This window comes from Podarcis pityusensis (genome assembly GCF_964106645.2).
Source record: "Podarcis pityusensis genome assembly, chromosome: Z".
Taxonomy (NCBI): Eukaryota; Metazoa; Chordata; class Lepidosauria; order Squamata; family Lacertidae; genus Podarcis; species Podarcis pityusensis.
Window position 1 is genome coordinate 22,399,931 of NC_138044.1, and position 17,149 is coordinate 22,417,079.

Here is a 17,149-nt window from a genome sequence, read left to right on the forward strand (position 1 = left end):
GTCCAAAACCTTCGAAGCTGCTAACACACATCCTGAATCTTTCCCCTCACAGATCTTTAGTTGGTTAGGTGATTTTTAAATGGAAAAATCAGTCAGAGAATAAATGGGTTAAGAACCTCCCTCCAGCTCTGCTGAAGTTTGCTGCCTCTCACATGTGCTTCTCATAAAATAATAACAACAACAATCAAGGAAACGTACCTGACTAAATGCCATGTGTCACCTGAGTTTGGATGGGGGGACTCTGGGAATTTCTTGGGTGGGGGGGTGCAATTAACCTTCCTCAACCTAGTCATTTAGTTTGAGTGGGTGGCAAGCTGGCACCAGGTGGAGTGGAGAATAAACAGTGGCCTGGTGTTCAAGATGACAGAACTGGCTGTGCCAGGTCACCTGCACTGCGCCTGATGCCCTAAGGCAGGGTTTCTCAATCTTGGGTCTCCGGCTATTTTTGGACTACAACTCCCATAATCCCTACGTAGCAGAACCAGTGGTCAAGGAGGATAGGAATTGTAGTCCAAAAACAGCTAGAGAGCCAGGTTTGGGAAACCCTGCCCTAAGGTATGGTGGTGGTGCTGTCCCGTCCTCAGTCCTGAAGCAAGATTCAAATGTGTGTTCAGTCAGCTTCTGCATTTAGAGCAAGGAGAGGACTGTCTTGTCCACCCTTCTCCAGCCAGGTGCCCTCCAGATATCTTGTGCTACAACTATCTGCAACTGTGTTGGCTGGGACTGATAGAAGTTGTGGTCCAAAATATCTTCCCCTGTTAGGGAAGGCTGGGACAGGTTCTTGGCAGTAAATGTGTTGTGAAAATGTCTGCTCTGAAATACCTCAGCAGCTCAGGGCTGCTTCAGATTCCATTCACATCAGGGATGGGGAACTTTTGGCTCTCTAGATATTGCTGAAGTGAAACTCATGCCAGCCTCAATAAGCATGGCCAATGGCCAGAGAGGACGGGCATCATAGTTCAACAACATTTAGAGGAACAGAAGTTTCCCTACTCCTTGTTTACACATAATGGCTTTAGTTGAAACCCAAGTGTGTGCAGCTGCCTGAACTGCATGCATATAAGATCAGGTAGTTATTCTGAATAGTACAAAAAAGGCTATGGAAGAGAGGAGATTAAATCTGGCTTCCTGGTCCCCATCCCAAAGTGCTGATTTGTGCTATTCTGAGTTCTGTAGCTTGGTAGTAGAGCACATGCTCTGTGTACAAGAAGCCCCAGATTAAACCCCTGTTATTAATAATAATAGATTTATTTTTCCCAACATCCTTCACCAGCAGGTTCCATGGTAGGTTATAGCAATCTAAAATTCAGAATTGAAAATAATTGATACAAATTACAGCTGCAGGAATAGAGTTGTCTCCCAGGATTTTGGGGAAATATAATTTCCATATAAATGTCAATAGCACTGGGGAAACTATGGTCTACTGTTGGATTCCAACCTCCCATCAGCCATAGCCAGCAATGCCAATGATTAGAGATGGTGGGAGCTGAAGTCCAACAACACCTGGAGAGCAGACCATAGTGAGCTAGTTGGACTTATGGCCTGACTTGATGGATGGCAGATCCCTCCCCTCGGCCATGTTCCATAATAGATATTATGGGCTGGCTGGCTGGCTGTGGCTTGGGCTGGATCTGTTTGGGCTCCTCTCTACTTGCTGGTAGCCACAGTGGCTGTGCTCTGCCTCCATGGTCAGAAGCAGTCATGCTTCTGAATAACAGTTGCAGGAAACCACAGGAAGGGAGAGGGTTCTTGTGCCAGTGGACCACTGTGGGAACAAGATGCTGGACTAGATGGGTTGTTGGTCTGATCAAGTAGGCCATAGCCTGTGTCTGTGATCTAGATCTGAGTGGGCATGTAGGGTGTAGAATGTGAAGTGATCAGTTAGTGATTTCCCCATGCTATGATGATTATTCCAAAAACAGGTGTTTGAGTGTGGGTGTATGCACAGCTGAGTGTCAGTTCCTTGTGATAACATGCAGTTTATGTGATTCTGCATGTGTTTTCAAACCTTATAATCACGAAAATCAGAGCTTTTGTTGTTTTTTCACAGGGGGAGGGGAATCCAAAAATCTCGATGCAAGAATGTCAATAGTTGATAGGATGCTTATAAAATGATAAACATTTTTATTGTGCTGCTATGCTTCATAATAGAGACAGCTTCAGGAATTCCATATTAAATTAACTTCTATTTTTTTAAAGACAATACATTCGATATCTTCCCCCTCCCCCCTTTGCTTCCCTTTATAGCATCATTAGAGGGCTTTTGGTATTATTAAATATTGACTTATTTATATATTGCACCAATATATTTAAATGACTCAAGGCCATCAATCAATACACATAGCTAGTCTATGTAAAAACACGTTATGATCAGTGATACTCCTTTTCAAACACCCACATTCGTTTGGATCTGTTTGTTGTACCATCTGTTGTGCCTTCTCATAAATCAGATCTTTGTAACAACCATTGCCTTTTAGTGTGTGTAGACACTACTCTGCAGCACATGCTGGCAACTTGTAGCCCATGTGTGGGTGCATGCATGCTTTGGGAGTCTCCAGTGTGGGCTGTGGAGGTGGCCAAGTAGTCCCTGATCCTTAAACGGTGCCCTTCACAACCCATCACATTTCCCCTGCCTCTCTCCCAACAGAGGTCATCATACAAGGCTACCAAAGCAGTTTCTGTGCCAAAACAAGGTCTAAACCCCAGTTGAAATGGATCTAGAAAACTAATTTCCTCCAAGTGCACCTGGATGTGGTCTGCGACCACCTGCTCAACAACCTTGCCCAAGGAGGGGAGATTAGCAACTGGCCGGTAGTTACTTAGCTTTTCCAAGTCCAGGAAAGGGTTTTTGAGGAGTAGTTTTTCCACTGCCATATGAAATTACATTTTAACTATATTCAAAGTCTTGGTGCAGCACAGGGAGGGGGAGACACCAAATTATGACAGAGAATATGGATGTACTAAATACCCAAAACAGATCGGTTGTACCGTTTTTCCTGCCTTTGCATTCTCTCCTCTAATCTTGTGATTTCAGTAGCCACAGCAAAAAGGTGAAATCCTGGCTACATGAATAAATATTTAATCTCACTTTCCAGTGGCAGACTAGTTCTGGCTTTTGAATGAAATGATGCCACATAAAGGATCTTTCTTTCTCCCACCCCTCATATTTTTTCCAATTGAGTATCCAATTCAAAGAAGATAATGTGAAGGTATATTTTCAGCGCAGATAATGAACACAAAGCCATCTTTGTTTGCAGTGCTCCCTATGAAATTTAATGTGGATTGACAATTCCTAGTAGCATTCATTTATTTCTCCTCTACTCCCCCTCCCATTACAAGTGTTAAAGAATATTTTCAGTGGTGCAGAGAAGAATGCACTTTATGTATATGGGCTCTTTACTCTCAGACACAAGACCTGAAGATTCAATATGGAATTTTCTGGTCAAAAGTGTTTATCGTTGTTAATGCCTAATGAGAAATCTGGACATTGTGATAACTAGGACAAACCCGCAGCAGCCAAACCAGAGTTCCTTTTTCTCACAATACTCTTTGATTAAAATCATTATAGTAACTAGTGGCAACACTACAGTTAATCTTGATCTGGCACTTCTCGTTGGACTGCTACTTGGTTCAAGCTGTCAGTCCTTGTGCAGCTGAAATACAGTGGTGCCAAAATGGTCTCAGTCCGCTGGGCCATTATATTTTAAAAGGCTCACTTTTTAAAAACAAACAAACACCCTCTTCTAAAATACTCAAGCTATAATCCTTGGGGTTTCTATAGCTCCGTTTAAATAAAAGTCTGTTGTGGCAATACAGTAATAACAGAGAAACAGAAGGCTGATATAACAAAGAACTACAAAATCTATATAGCAGATATTTTGTAAACTGGTAACTAAACATAATACAGGTCCCTTTTATGTCAAGGGGGGTGTTTAACCCTAAAAGAAATATTAGGATATATATTAATGACTTAACCAAATTCACTTATAAGCAGTAGGTGGGGCTTGTCCATGTCCCTTTTTACTTTCATATGTAGTAAAACAATGTATTATTGCAACTTGTAATTTATGTGTCCATTTTTCTAAGACTACTACTTTTTCTAAGCTACGTCCCATACCAATAAGTATGGTATGGGACGTACCAATAAGTATGTATGACTCTAGCTTGGGCTTTCTGAAAATGGGTTATATTAACCCTGGCAGCAATTAATAAATGAAGAATTAACTAATGTGCATATTTAAGGCAGCCTCTTCATAAATGGACAATAATGCAAATTGGGAGGGGACAGTATGGCAACCCATAATTGCATTAATTTCTCGGGAAAAAACAGTGGACCAAAAGTTTTGAACCTTCACGCAACTCCCGCCACAAATGGTAATGCACTCCAATATCAGAACATCCACGTTAATGTTTTGGGAAGGTGGATGCATAAAAATATGGCGTCCATCTGGGGATCATTTACCATTTATATACTATAGAGTGATTTCTTTGTATCTTGCCTAAATGGTATGAAAATGACATTTAAGCCACTTTTTTTGGCCGTAAGTATTTTTCAAGTATGTAGAGCATCAGGCTCTTAATCTCAGGGTTGTGGGTTTGATCCCCACGTTGGGCAAAAGATTCCTGCATTGCAGGGGTTGGACTAGATGACCCTCAAGGGTCTCTTCCAACTCTACAACTCTATGATTCTACATTCCAGTCCAGATCTTACAGTAGCTCCTGTCTGGCCATTAGGTTCATCTTAAAAGTAAAAATGTATTTATTTTAAAAGTTTATATATTTAGAATTTGTATATTTTATTACCACCTTTAAAGGTGATGGTAATTAAATTCTCAAATTCAGTTAATTTATAGGTGGCAGCAGTTTGGCTGGTGTTTTTTTTATTTTAAAAGGTGGAAATTTAGCACCATAACAACCATGGAACATTAATGTTTCTTAATTTGTGTTTCCTTTCCATCTCCATACTAGAAGCATTCTCAAAATAAAATTTGCATATTTATTAAAGTTCCCTGGCCCTCCCCTATTATAATATTATGTGTGGTTCTTAGTATAAAAAAGGGGGTGGAAGGCAATTGAGAATGTACTAGAGCTATTAATGTACATTTTCTGTTCCAGCATTGAAACACTGTTTGTAAAAGGCCTGTTTTTGAACCATATATTCTCTCTAGATCCTCTTTTGGAAAATTAGAATACGCTAAAGGGAACCCAATCTCTATTTTCTCAGCCTCTATATGGGTCTATTGTTTATCATACCAATTTAAGTATATGTCTCAATTGAGCGGCCAAATAACATAATTCTAAATTAGGCAAACCCCCATCCTTTTTCTTTAATAGAAAAATAAAGCAATTTATTACCAACCCTTGGTCTCTTTTGTGCAAAAATAAAAGAATTAATTTTTTTCTGCTACCTTTGCAGCTGTTCTGGAGAGAGCCATACAGGGAGAGTTTGAAAAAGATAGGTAATTTTAGGAAGAACAATACAATCTATCAAGTACAAAATAGGCTCCCATTTCCCATCTTTTAATATCTTTATTTAATAAAGACCATGTTTTATAAAAATTATCATTAAAAAATCTTATTAAAATTCATTGTGATATATGCACCCAAATATCTCAAATGTAGATGACACAATTTAATTTGGAGGAATACTGATACCTTATTCTGGATTGAAGGAGGGACATTAAAGCACATTACTTCGGATTTTGGAAAGTTGACCCACAGACTCCCTTAAATCAATCCATCTTTCATTTTAAAATTTTAAAAACCTTCCACAGGAGTGGGAGGTGGTAACCATTATATAGTCTGCGTAAAGACCCAGAACATAGGAAGGTTAATATGAATACCCAGGTGATGCATGTAAGCAGTTCCATTGCCCAAATAAAAAGAAAGGGAGAGTGAGGACAGACTTGTTTTGTCCCCTGTTGGATATCCATCAGTTCTGATTTATTATTAGTCTAAATTGTTACTTTGGAAATAGAATGGATATGCTGAATTGCTTTAATTAATTTGGGGCCAAATTGCATCGTTTCCAAAGCTTCAAACAAAAATCTCTACTCCAGGCAGTCAGAGGCCTTAAATAATTACAGTGGTACCTCGGGTTAAGTACTTAATTCATTCCGGAGGTCCGTTTTTAACCTGAAACTGTTCTTAACCTGAAGCACCACTTCAGCTAATGGGGCCTCCTGCCGCCGCGCCGCTGGAGCACGATTTCTGTTCTCATCCTGGAGCAAAGTTCTTAACCTGAAGCACTATTTCTGGGTTAGCAGAGTCTGTAACCTGAAGCATATGTAACCTGAAGCATATGTAACCTGAGGTACCACTGTATTGTAAGAGGGGAGCCTAACTACATGGAGTGAAAAAACAATATTCAATAATTTTCTAAATGGGTCAGCAATGTTCTGAAGTGGGACTAAACCAGCTAGATCTGAACTAATTAATTTATGCAAATACCTTTTAATTCTGTCCACCCAAACAGCTTAATATTCATGATTTGTCAATGATACTGGATTGTATGATTTCACCAACAGGGGGTCCTTGTATGATTTGGGTATAGTTACTATTTTTGACTCAAGCCATGTTGTGGGTAAAGGTGCCACCTCCCAGATATCATTGAACAATCAAAGAAAATAAGGCATCAAAATCTTTAAATTGTTTATAGAACAATTTGTAGAGGCATCCGACCCAGGAGCTTTACTTGAATGTAATCTTTTTAGCACTTAAGTTATTTCTATGGAGGACATTTTACTGTCCAAAAAGGATGCATCTTCCTCAGTTATTGTAAAAAGTTCTTAATCTGAGCAGTATCTGGGTTTGTGGAGTTGTAGAAGGAAGCAAATTCTGCGGAAATACCTTTAGGGGTGTATTTTTCCTTCCATCCTTCCCCCTGATAGATTATGCTGTATTATTATTTTTTGCTCCTGACATTGATTGGCTAGAAATCATGATCCTTTCCATCTGAATTCAGCATATATTTCTTTAATAAATAACAAGAATATCAACCAACCAATAATTACACAGAGACCCTATGGATACATTCCAAATCATTAGTCTCCATAACTAGGTCAGGTATCAGCAGCTTGAACCAATCAATAACAAAGGAGGCTAAATCTTTAAGCTCTGCACCCTCCAGGGTTGCCCTTCAGACTATGTCCTCAACTTCTTTGAGCTTGTATCTCAAGATGCATTGTACTTGCTTCTTGTGCCTGAGGCCCATTTCCTTTGCAGAGTTTGCTGTCTCAGTGAGCATGTTAAGTCTTGCACTTAGTCACCCAGCTGTCCTCCATTACAGACATAAGTTGTTTCCATGTCTCTCGGACTCTGTTTCTCATGAAGGGCAGCTGGGTGGCAAACTCATCCCTAAGATTAGGATCGCCATTTCATGCAGAGTCTCCCTCATTTTATAAAGTGTATCCCATATTAGGCACAACTTGCAGTTGATCTTGTGGTAGGCCTCTGTTGTGTTTACCTTTACCTTGTGGTTTGAAGAAGGCAGAGAGGTTATTTGTTTTCCGTTTGTTCACTGGCACTCCAAAACACAGGGAAATGCTGTGACTTTGGAAATAAGTACTACATCAATTTGTTATACGGAGTTGCTTCTGCTGTTCAAGAGAGCTGTAAAGCTATCTTCTTCAGCACTGGCTATACCCTTAATTGTGTTTAGCCTCCAAATTTCAAAATGATCTAATATTCAAGCCCTTGGAAACAGCTAGGGATGAAGAAATGTGTCAATTTCAGTCCCCCCCAGTTATTCTGTTATTATCTGCCTTAGTTGCATTGCTTTTTTCAGCTGGAACTCACCAGAACTCGGTTATGGCACCTCTCAGGTGGGCACCATTGCCATTATAAGAGAACAAAGGAGGTGTTCATGGTGAGTTCCAGCACCTCTTTCTCTAGAAAAATAGCACTGCTTAGTTGGTTTTGCAAACTACCATACTGAATGCTTTTTATAGGGTAGGTTGGGAAGGGAGCACTGGAAATAAAACCAAGGGGACATGCCCCTCCCCCGAAAGATTTAGGAACCACTGAGCTAAAATATGCAGCTGGAAGTAGTTCCTGATGCCCAGTTCCTTACTGAACACTCAACTAAGGGAATTGCCTGAACAAGAAACAGAAATTTACCTAATTTTGAACATTAAAATGAGTGCTGGGCTACTCCAGTTCAGGCAGTACATACCTTCTCTTTCTTCTTCCTAAATCTTGGCCTCAGGGCATCATGTGTTAAAGCTCACTGTGCAAGAACAAAGTTTTAAGATGGAGGTGATGCTGGTGTGTACTGTCTCCAGTTCATGGTTTTCTAATTTTCAGGTGGAAAGCTTATTTATTTAGGGATGTAATGGTGTGTAAATGTCAGCTTCTTATTCTGGCTACCCTTAAGTAAAGAACTGGGAATCAGGGACCAACTTTGGCCTCATAGCAAGCTTTGATTCCAGTCAGGATGCATCCGGTAAGGGCTTTAATGTCAGGCCAACCCTTCCGTATAGAGAGGAGAGACTACAACTGCTGGATCTATTGTTTGATGGGGCTCTTCAGTTCCATTAGATGACTGCTGAAGTCTGTTCTTGAGATATGCCCTCTTTTGGTGACATGCCCTATTTTTTCACGAGTGCTTCTTTTTTTTGGCTAGAGCTGGATAGTAATTCTGAACCGGTAGCATTTATATCTGGCTGAAAGTAGAAGCTCTTGCAGAGGCTTTTCTTTCCTGCCAGCCTGTTTCATGCCAAAAAAAAGATGGATGTCAGAAGGTCAAGCCATAAGGTAACACAGAGGCTTAGAGTGAATTTTGTAGAGTCCTTTTGCAATTTTTATTACAAACCCCCACAAAGAACAAGGTTGTCCTTTAAAATACAAAAGCATACACGCTTCTGAAAAGCACTGAAACACCTGAAGTGAATTTGCAGCTTAGCAACTCAGGTAAATATCTCCATAATTCTTCATCCTGCTTCTTTTATTACATTTTCAGACACATTGTGGGTAAGTGACTGTCCACACATGTGTTTTACACTGAGAATGGGCTTCACTATTGCATTAGGATTTGTTTTCTTTTCAGCTTGATATATACAACTCAAAGACATGTAAACATTCATAATATGTTGTTACATTCCACATGGGCCCTCTGGGAGGGTATATTATATATGTGACATTGCTAACACTAATAATAATGTTTGTATAATTGATTTTTATTTAATTAGTTTGACTAATTGAGATGTTCAGTTTACAAAGGTAAGCACTACTTATTGCCTTTGCCATCGCAACAATCCTGTAAGGGAGGTTGTTGCCATTCCCATTTTACAGGTGACAAACTGAGACTTTCCCAAGACCACATAATGAACCCCTGGCAAGAGGTGTGGCTTGAAGCCACAATCAATGTGGGGAAATTTCCAGGCAGTAACTGCTGCCAGTCATAATATCTGTTAGTGCGTCCCTGTTACGTATTACTGAATAACAATAAATTTAAAACATTTAGATAGCAGGAAAATTAGGGTTAGGGGGCTTAGTTAATAAGTTAATTAACAAAGGGAATGTTTGAGCCAAAGTTAAGCACTTTTATGTTTCATTACTTTCACTGGGAGTGATTAACACATGTGTTACCTGTTCCATAAACCGAAAGCAACAGCAGGCTTAACTTTGGTTGCTGTGTGCCTTAAATCTTTAAGTAATTACATTTGCTTTGTTTATTTGAGATGGTTCTGAATTTTGCCCTAAATCAGGTCCACAGGGCAGCTTACAAGAAAATAAAAGCATAATAAAAAATAAAATTTAAACTTTTTTTTAAGAACCATAGGAAAGGTTAGCTGTTGATTGCCCAACTGTGTCCTTTTCTCCTGACTTAATGTGCCCCCATTTCACCCTGTCCGGTAAGCATAATGTGCCTGTATAGACCATATAAAGCTGCACATCTGTCTGTAACAGCAGCAGGAATCTTACCAGCTTCACTGTAATTGTACAATTTTCAAGACTTGTTTTCATCTTTAGATTTCTACTGCAAATAATAATAATAATAATAATAATAATAATAATAATGCTTGCCAATCACCTTGCTCTAGATGTGTGAGGCGGAATACCCCCCCCCCAATAAACCCTGCTTCTCCTGTCCAAAAACATTTGTGAGAGTGGGCTGTAAAATAAATCTGGTTCACAGCTTCAACTATTGGTGCAGTATTTATATGAAGTGGAACACCGACTGTCATATTCTCACCCTGCCCTCCAGTAAGTCTCGCAGGCCTTTTAACCGAGGAGAGGGGAACAAGAATGTATGTCTAAAAGGCAGTTTGAAGAGATCAAAGTCCTAGGTGGACTTTGTTAAATCCCTTTAAGTACATTGATTCTGGGTGAGTGAGTGAATTCTGCCACAGTGAAAGAGAAAGGGAAGGAGAAAACACCCAGCCCCCTCACCTGGTGAGAAACTGTAATTAAGGATGTCGTATTGTTCATTTCCCCATCATAGCTGACTCTTCACAGGATCCTTTCCCAGCAACTATCATATTAAAGACAGCCTCTCCCTCTCTCTTTCGTCTTGTCTACAGAGACAACAGTAGATATTAAATAGTCTTTTCTGGGTGTTCCTCAGTTTAATGGGTATTGGCATTTCAGTATTTATTTTTCATGGCATAGCCTCCACCATTTCTCTGATGAAAATAGGGACATCCTAAGGAAAAGCAGGACGTTCCACGATCAAATCAGAAACCAGGACAACCTCTGTAAATCCCAGAAAATAGGGACACTTGGAGGGTCTGTCATGGTACCTGACAAGAAAGCTAAGCACAGCCTGCTCTCATCAGAGGGCATGAATAAACAGTGATGTAACTTATTGAATCAACGCTTCCATGCTTAGGTCAAAGAGCACTTAAGGAAAACTAGCAAAACTTATGCCCTTCTTGATGGTGTTCTTTCACCCTGTTAGCATATAATACTAAAGCAGAAGCATGGCTTTGTGAGAATGAGCACGCATGTAGGAACCCAGAGGCAAAATCAAGGCTGCCTGAATCATCCCCCACTTCTGCTGCTGCCACACTAACCAGAGCTAAATGATGGTTTGGCTTAGTATTATGTCCAACCCAGGCTTGTGGTTTGTCTTCCCCAAATCATGAGTGCTTAAGTCCAGAACATACCTTGGTTTCAGCCAGAAACTTGTTTGGGAGTGAGATAAATCATGACCTTGGGTTCCCATGTAACAGTAAGCCAAACTATGGCTTAGCTCTGGGTAACATGTTGGCAGCAGAACCCGGGGGGGGGCATTATGAGTGAACCAGGCTTTTCTGTGGCTCCAGTTCTGCCTAAAACCAAACAAAGATTATCAGAAATTCTAAATAACTGAAGCTTTCACTTTTATTATCATTATACTGTGAAAACAGTGTTGCACAAATTTCTATTGCTTTGTGTTTTGTGCTCATTTTTACTGAGAAATTGGTTCTGTAGTTGCCCTTAAGTGAGCAAAACTGTGATGAATTAACTAATGTCAGATGTGGAGCGTTGATCAATTTATTATCTTTGCTGTAGTATTGCCCATTAGGGTTTCCTCTGTTGTTTTCTACCCGCCTCCCTTCTGTGTTTGCTGGAGCCTTGGGCAGAACCAGAATCATTCTAATGAAACAATTAGAGCTGAGCCGCTCAATATGCAAAAGCGAGTACCTCCAGCACAATGTGATTAATGCCTTTGTACATAGGTGTTCCCCTTACCCAGCCCAGAATCTTTTCTAGGTAAGAAGAGTGGTGAGATGCCGCTGCTTTCATCCTTATTTAGATAGGAAAAGAAATTCACAACCCCCCTAAAACAGTGGTGGGCATTGGGCCTTAAAATTTCAGTGACACCAAAATTTGGTGCCCCCTCTTGCCTTCCGTAGTTTATTGTTGTTGTGGTACCCCCTGCAATACCCTCTTGGCTTGGGCCCCAGTGCAGGCGAATTGGTCGTACTCCCCTAAATCTGCCTCTGCCTAAAATCTATTATTTGAATAGATTTAAGTCTTTAGCGTGCAAATACAACAAGGAGAGAGAGTGGTTTCAAGGCCAATGATGTATCGGTGTTAGCTGTCAATATTCCTGAAGCCTCTTGCAACCTACTGGTGGTATAATTAGAAGGGGACTCTGAGGCTGCTTGCTAGATCATCTGGTAGCCTCTCACTCACCACCAACACAAAAGTGCAGATGCTGTGCTGGCCAAGGATGCATCTGAGAAAGCTGATAGCCTTCTCCCCAGCTCTGTGTCGACAGCACACACAGCCCTTTACCTCCGGCTTATGGAAGATAACAAGGTTAAGCACAGCAGAGTTTTGATCCAGAAAAAGGCTCTACACACCTTTCTTAATTCATTGGAGGCAGAGGTGTTGGAGCTTTCTGACCGAGTGAAGCTAGGCAGGATAGTCAGACGGGCACCTCGTTTGAGACATTCACTCCATTCTTTTCAGAGGAAAACAGGTATGTGTGTTTGATAACAAGGGTGAAGGCAAAGACAACATTTTGCAAGGTAGTGGGGCTGATTTTGGAAGCATTTTGCTGCAGTCAGTTTACTTTTTCCTTCCAAGGAGTAAATTGTCCAGAGGACTCCCTGGCAAGTCAATTATTTGGGACATTTTAGTTGGTCCCATTAATGTTATTGCCCAGCTGTGCGTTTTGCAGTTACCTTCATTATGATATAATGACTTGTTTCTGATTTCTCTTGGATTCAGTACCAGCATTCACTGATATTCCTGGAGAGGATGGAGGTGGACCAAGAGCCATACAATGTAGTCAGACACTTCTGAAGCCAGAGATAAATGGGAGCTCTTAGCTTATACAGCTGAATTTCATGGGTGAATAATTCAGCCCTCAGAAAAATGCTTCAGCCGCAGTGTGACATCTCCCGTCAGTGATTATCCAAGATTTAAGCAAACATGGCTTTCCCTGGGAGTTAGGAAAGATGTCCAGATAGTGTCTTCTTTTCTTTTTACCTTTGGTCTCCTTAAATACTTTTGTCATTAACATTGTTACCGGGATACAGGTTTAAAAAGAAAGCCGAATATGCCTTACAAGTGACTCTTCCAAGCACAGAACTTTGCGCCTTACAAATCAGAGTTTAAAGTATGACTGAACTTGATTTATTTTAAAGAGGCAATTAAACGATACATCTTTATGTCTAATGATGACACCTTCAGCTAATTGGGTGAATTGCTAATGTGCAAATTTGTGCACACAGCTGAGTGGGAATTATTTTATTTCTTTTTAAATCAGCCCTCCAAGCCAAATTTGGCAGGTTGGCTGTGCATGCAAGGAAATAATGGAAGGGAGGTAGTGGCTCTGATCCAACAAAGTGCTTGCATACAAAGATGCAGCCAAGACTGCCTGCATATAGCAAAAGGCTGTAATTCAAACATTCAGCTATTTGCCTCCTAAGCAGCTGGCCTGCAGGAGTCTAGCTTTTTTGTTTGTTTGTTTGCAAGGGCTAGTATGCATAGAGTTCTGGCTGTTGGTTCAGGCTGGAAAACTGCACATCTAGTCCCCATTTACACTCAATATTACCTGCCCAGTATGGGATAAGAGTATGGAACCCACCGCTGCCAAGCTAATCTGCTGCGTCACAGATTCTAGGAAATTACTATGGTGTTTGGAAGCAGTGATGGGTTGGAGGTTGGCAAACAAAACAGAGGTGATTCTGGCCATTGGAAAAGCCCATCTGCAAATTCACCTTGTTTGGGCTGATGATGCACTCACTCTGAAATACCAGGTTCACAATGTGGCAATGTGTCCCAGCCCAGTTCCTAGAGAGGCAGGTTGTGACTGTGGGCAGGACTTTGTGTATTCAATTGCAGTTGGTGCGTCCACTGTGAACCTTCCTAGAGAAGTCAGATCTGAGCACCATCACACAGCTTCGGTTGTGTCCAGCACAACTGGTGCTAGCATTTGGATTCTCTGGCTAGCTGACAGGGTTCCAGGACTTGATAGGACCCCACCTGTCCCTGGGGGTGCATGACCAAGTGGCGGGATGTGAAGAGCCACCATCTTAAATTTTCCAGAATGCATCAGAGCCTCAATGTAGTTTTTGCTCCAGAACATTGTGAGAAATTGAAAAGGGTGAAAATCCAGCACAGATTACAGGGGCAGCTACCTGGTGCCAATCAGAAGAGTCCCTGAAGATGCACACAGAGGATACAATGCCAAGGGCCCCAAAGCATAGATCCAGCCTTGGCATCCAGGCTAGACTTCTGTGAGATTGAGGCCCTTAATCATATTGGGGGTCTGCATGCAAGCAACTGGCTTTGTTATTTCAGAAGTCTGCACTAATCTGGGAACATCTGGGAACTGGGCTACCAGCACCGCCCCACTCTGTGGTAATTGCATGATGTATTATTATGCCTGAAAGGGAATGGAGGGTATAAACAATTGCTTGTGGGTGAGGTGTATATCTGGTGTGCATTGCAGAGACTTGGGCACGTGTGTGTGTGTGTGTGTGTGTGTGTGTGTGTGTTTTCTTACCCAGCTTTCCCAACTGGGTATCCCGTGGAGCACAAGTCTGAGGGCATAGGGATGAGGAGAGGGCATGGCAGTAACTCATAAAAACTCCATCCTTCTCACTAGGAGGCCAGTCCATTTGGGAGATGGATTTGGTGGTTTGTACTCGGTGCTGGTAGGCAGAGACAGGACAGGGATCTTGTTGGTGGACTATCTGCCCTGTGGCCCAACCACCTTCCTGACTGAGCTGGCAAAGGAGGTCTTTGGCATGGTGTTGGAGAATCCCAGGACATTAGTTCTGGGGGACTTCTGTATCCAAGACAAGCTCTCCTCTGTAGTGACACCAAGACTATGGACCTCTCACTCAGAAGAAGCTCCTTAACGCAGCCTGGCTCCTTGTCTTTAGATGGCTGCATAAGACAGTTGTTGTTTTTCCAAGAGGTCTTTGGCACTCCCTGGTGGTTAGTGAGGAATTGCTTGTTCATGACATGATTGCCTTTTTACTCTGCTTATTGGGCATTGCACAAAATAGTTTCAAATAGGATCACTTTCTTCCATACTTTCCACCCATACATTGATTGATTGATTGATTGATTATTAAAACTTTTAAAATATCTCTAAGCGGTGTACAGAAAACTGAAGCAATGACAACTTAAACAAAATATTACAAAAATACACAGTAGCATTTAAAAAGGTTACATTAATACAAAGTCATATGCATACATATATATGTCACTTCATTTTCCTTCTGGCACACACCCTCCCTCTCAGCTTCTGGGTTCTCACCCAGGGTCCAGACAAACTCTCAGCTCACCCACAAAAGTCTCACAATAAGAAGGGCTTCTGGAAGCAGCAGACATCACATTAGTTTCTCATGCTAGACTTGCTTTTTATGGGCAGGCCCAAGGTAGATGGTACTTCCTTAGGCTGCCCACAGCTATGTCCCATTCAACTGCACTCTCCACACCCAGTTCCATGTGTAGCTCTTTCTTCATCCTCTGCCCTCTCCTCCTCTTCCTCCTCCTCCTCCTCCTCCTCCAGCTGCTTTTGGGTTTCTAGCTATGTCTCAGCTACTATAATCTACACTTTTATGCTTTGTGTATAGTATCTATGAACTGAAATTTCATTATCATTACTGAATTGCTATGAAGTGATTAACTTGTAGCCAAGCATTTGGACCCTATAAAGTTGTTCTAGTAGAATTCAATGCAACTGCTTTCTGGGCACAATGCAAGGGATTGGGACCACAAACATTCTGAAACAATAAGCAAATCTAAACTCAGCCATCCCACAAAATTCGGATGTCTCCAAATTTTGTAATGTTGTTCTCCAGCCAAGTAAGGTGTACTAAAACGTATATACTAGGCTAAAGTGTGCATAAAAATCCATATGTTAAGTGAAGATAACATACAAAAAATTATATTAGGGGAAATCATTTTGCAAAAAATCTGTGTATTAGAGGAAATTCTACACACAAATTTGTATATAATGAATAATTTGCACTAAAATGCTGATGATTTGTACATTCTGAAACAATAAGCAAAAAATCTGTGTATTAGAGGAAATTGTACACAAAAAAATTGTATATAATGAATAATTTGCTCTAAAATGCTGTGGTTATTCATAAAAGAAAATTGTGAACCAATCTGGAGGGCTGAACTTGAGATTGAGAAACTGAGAGAAACCAAAATTGCCAGATTGGCCTATCCCTACCTCAAGGGCCAAACCATGGTTTCGCAGTGACATCTAAACCATTGTCAGTTCCCAATCTATGCTGATCATCTCAGTCTTGTTCACCTAGTATTCTTCCAGGTGGAGGCTGAATACTGTAAAAGCATTGTTCAGATATAACAAATGTGTCTTAGGCAACTGATTTGTTTAATTAAAAAAAAAAATTCTGGAAAGGGTAAAGCCAGATTAAATGTTTGGTGAGGATACAGGCTGACATTCTGATGCCAACTGCATTGTGTGGATGCTATGGAAAATGAGCATACATAAAGAGCACCCATCCTGCAATAAAAGCCAGTCTGGAGGCATCCCCAGTGTAGAATATAATTGCCCTGGATGTGACCCATATGCCTCTGGGTTCTGGGCAGTGCTTTGCACACAACTGGGGCTGTAGAAGTGTTGTGCGGTTGTGGTAGACATTGTTTGCTTCTGACCTGATTGAAAAATACAGTAGACATCAAGATAGGCCAGTTATTTTGCTTCCAAATTTCAGTCTTCTTAACTGAGCTTTTTTTTCACTCACAGGGCTGCAAATTGGTTTGGGGGTTCTAATGTCCTGTAATTTTCTTTTTGTACATGTGTAGGCTGGCCGACTTCAATTCAGAATGGATTCATGAACTCATGACTGAATTGATGGGTGACCAAGAAGATAATAAGCGTGCCTCAGAAGACCCAGAACCAATCCCAATTAATGGGGTGAAAGAGGATGGTAAGGAAATCTATTTGTAGCAAGGGACCCACTGCCAACTCCTAATGGAAACTGATTTACTCCAAGATCTGTCCCTGAACGTCAGCCTGCTTTCCTTGTAACATTTTCTTAATAAGATTAAATATTTCACGTTCATGCAATGCTTTTGAGTGCACACATTATCCACGAGTCATTTATTATCAGTTGCATTCCTTATAATAACCCTGTAAGGTGGGTGAATATTATTATCAGTATCACCATATGGAGGTTTTCCTAAGGATCCCTCATGAGTTCATGTCAGGGGTGAGATT

The 17,149-nt window shown here is 41.0% G+C and overlaps 1 protein-coding gene across 2 annotated transcripts in view; it reads left to right on the forward strand.

Annotated features, from left to right (window-relative positions):
- Positions 1 to 17,149, forward strand: part of NEXMIF (neurite extension and migration factor) — a 207,584-nt gene that overhangs the window by 184,340 nt on the left and 6,095 nt on the right. For both annotated transcript variants that reach the window (XM_080989719.1, XM_080989720.1), the window contains one exon: positions 16,735 to 16,859. In XM_080989719.1, the coding sequence (XP_080845845.1) occupies positions 16,772 to 16,859 (88 nt within the window). In that variant the 5' untranslated portion in view covers positions 16,735 to 16,771. The remainder of the gene's footprint in view (positions 1 to 16,734; positions 16,860 to 17,149) is intronic.